Below are 3,004 nucleotides of genomic sequence, written 5' to 3'. Positions count from 1 at the left end.
TATATATATATATATATATATATATATATGTATGTATACATATGTATGTATACATTTGCACACATATAACATTATGTATGTGTATGTAATCTTAAATCTGTATTTATTTACCTACACATGCACGCATGTGTAGGTGTGTGTATATTTGTACACACACGTTTACCGGTACATACATTCACACACACACATATACAGGATTTGAACCTGTAGCCCGCAGATACCAGCTGAGTGCTCTACCATTAATCTAAACAGTCTCTGACTACAATTCCCGTCAATTTCAATGCTAAATCATAGCTTTTCTAATGCGACATTTTATAAACAAAACGCTGAATGTTTGGGCTTTTAAAATATATATTTCCAATCACATGGTTCCGGGTCCAGTCCCACTGCGTGGCAACCTGAGCAAGAGTCTTCTGCTATAACTCTCAGGCCGACCAAAGCCTTGTGAATGGATCTGGTAGACGGAAACTGAAAGAAGCCCGTCGTTTGACCGTTGACTGAACACTATTCAATTTTTTTTCTCCGTGTTTTTCTCCTTGTCTCCGTATTCTTTCTGTTGAAGAGCGTAGCTCGAAACGTCAAAGACTTTCCGTATTCCCGAGCGTCATACTAATATATACTTTTGTTATTTACACCACCTGTCCTCGTCTGTTGTTATTATTTGTATATTCTCCCATATATATATATATATATATATATATATATATATATATATATATATATATATATATATAATATATATATATAATATTTATGCATATATACACACATACAGGTACATTCTTACATATATATATGTATATATGCATGCATATATGGGTACAGGACGTAAAAAAAAACCTGATACCTATACATGTGTGACTTTGTTTCTTCACAACTCATAGAAAAATTTGTATTTTTTGATGAGATTTTCTAGAAATACCTTTCAGATGGAATTTAATATTTTTTAAAGAATATATTCATGCGCATATATACATACTAACACACATCACAATCATTTGTCACACTCTCACACACTCACACAAACACACACATAAATGCATGATATACAAACATGCATATTCATACATGCACGTGCGTGCGATGTATAAACACATATAAAGAGAAAAAACTGGTGAATATATATATATATAAAATGACCTATTACACAGAAAAACTTTCTTTTTGTTAATAACCATTGTATTTTGTTTAGTATTCTTCAATTAAATATTCTTACTGCGACCATTATGAAATATATAGCTAAAATACACAGCGTTTTTCCGGTGGTTACTATAGCTCAGTTAGGAAGGTATCGGCTTATCGTCCGACGGGTCACTGGTTCGTATTTGGTGATAGCAATTACCATATGTTTTATTTATGGGATCATTTTTATACAGAATTTTATGAAATGATGTTAGATTATAGACACACGTGATTATTATATATGTTATGCATATTATTATGAGGTCCTGTATATCCTTTACGTAGATGATGTATTATATAATGTTGCTGATGTAGAACTCAGAGAGTCGTACCACTCCTATCAATAACTTCCATATGGCACCAAGAAAATGAGGATCGTGGTCTCGCAACAACTAGCGACCAAATCTTTGTCGTATCCTGTATAAAAAAAAAATATATGTATTTTTAGGATTCACTTCGCATCTATTCTACCTTATATATTCGAAAGTAGGGGAAATTACACTCAGAAGAAAAGCAGCATATCCTGGGAGCAGGGTGGATAGTAACACTACGAAAAACAAAAATTATCACACTTACCGCAAACATTTCCAAATAATAATAATGTTCATCCGGGCACAAAAGTATAAGGAGCGTATATAATCCACATACACACGCGTTTACACATAGGTATTTTATCTCTATATATATACATATATATATATGTGTGTTTGTGTTTGTGTCTAAGGGTCTATATAAATTTATACAGATATATTGATGTTTATATTCAAATATATGTCATGAAAGATATCTGTGTGTTTATGTTCAAGCGAATGCCGTTTTCAGCTAAGCTATATTAACACGCTTCTCTGGTATTTCAAAGTGCATCTTATGTCTTCATGTACCTGTATATATAAATTGCTCTCTCTCCCTCCCTCTCTCTCTCTCGCACGCACACACACACACACACACACACACACACACACTATCTCTCTCTCTCACTCGCATACACACTCTCTCTCTCCCTCTCGCACACACACTCTCTCTTTATAGATGTATGTACACAGCGGAACCGTGTGAGATTCTAGACTTGTGCGCGGTCTCCTTGAAACATCTCTGCGGCTAATGTAGAAGAAAGCGGGGGAAGAAATCTTTTGGATCAGGTAGACTTCTACAGAAGGTAATCGAAACGTGTTCACGGCTAGAGGGCCGTTGATCATTGATCTGCAATGGCGAGGCTGGCCTGGAGCGACACAACAACAATAGGTGTACAAAAGGGTGCATTGTTTCGAGACTTGACATCATGGTAGAGCGGTTGAGAGAGAGAGAAAGAATGAAAATAGAAACGAGAATTAGAAAAGGCGAATGGGAGAAGCAGAGAGAGAGAGAGAGAGAGAGAGAGAGAGAGAGAGAGAGAAAGAAAGAAAGAAGGAGTGTGAGACAGATGAATAGGAGAATTATTGAAGGGGACTAATGTATGAATGAGAGAGAAGGAGGAGGTACGGTGGGAGAAGTAACTGTAAGGGGAGGAGGAGAGACACAGGGAAAGTTTTGTTTATGTTTGAGAAAATTCGCAGATATCTACTTCTTCCACTTTCTAAATCTTTTTCACCCTCAAATCGTTCACATATATATTAGATATAAATAGACACACACAAACGCGCGTGCGCACAGACAGAGAGGATAGAGAGGCGCAAGAGTGGCTGGCTGCTAAGTAGCACATGGTTCTGGGTTCAGTCCCACCGCGTGGCATCTTGGGCAAGTGTCTTCTACTCTAGCCTAGGGCCGACCAAAGACTTGTGGGTGGATTTCGTAGACGGAAACTGAAAGAAGCCCGTCGCATATA

The 3,004-nt window shown here is 36.7% G+C and overlaps 1 protein-coding gene and 1 long non-coding RNA gene across 5 annotated transcripts in view; one reads left to right on the top strand and one right to left on the bottom strand.

Moving 5' to 3' along the window:
• LOC106868162 (heparan sulfate glucosamine 3-O-sulfotransferase 5) overlaps nt 1–2,737 on the bottom strand; it is a 105,115-nt gene extending 102,378 nt beyond the window's left edge. For 2 of the 4 annotated variants that reach the window (XM_052976079.1, XM_052976080.1), the window contains exon 1: nt 1,759–2,727. Coding sequence is in view for 1 of the 4 variants with exons in the window: in XM_014913305.2 (XP_014768791.1) it covers nt 1,759–1,767 (9 nt within the window). In the remaining 3 variants the exon portion in view is untranslated. Of the gene's footprint in view, nt 1–1,758 lie in introns of all 4 variants that reach the window. The other 2 variants (XM_014913303.2, XM_014913305.2) reach the window with 2 other exon arrangements.
• LOC106868163 (uncharacterized) overlaps nt 1–3,004 on the top strand; it is a 104,904-nt gene that overhangs the window by 86,746 nt on the left and 15,154 nt on the right. The window lies entirely within an intron of this gene.

This window comes from Octopus bimaculoides, chromosome 23 (genome assembly GCF_001194135.2).
Source record: "Octopus bimaculoides isolate UCB-OBI-ISO-001 chromosome 23, ASM119413v2, whole genome shotgun sequence".
Lineage (NCBI taxonomy): Eukaryota > Metazoa > Mollusca > Cephalopoda > Octopoda > Octopodidae > Octopus > Octopus bimaculoides.
Note: the sequence above shows the minus strand (reverse complement) of the source record. Positions and strands in the feature narration are given on the sequence as shown.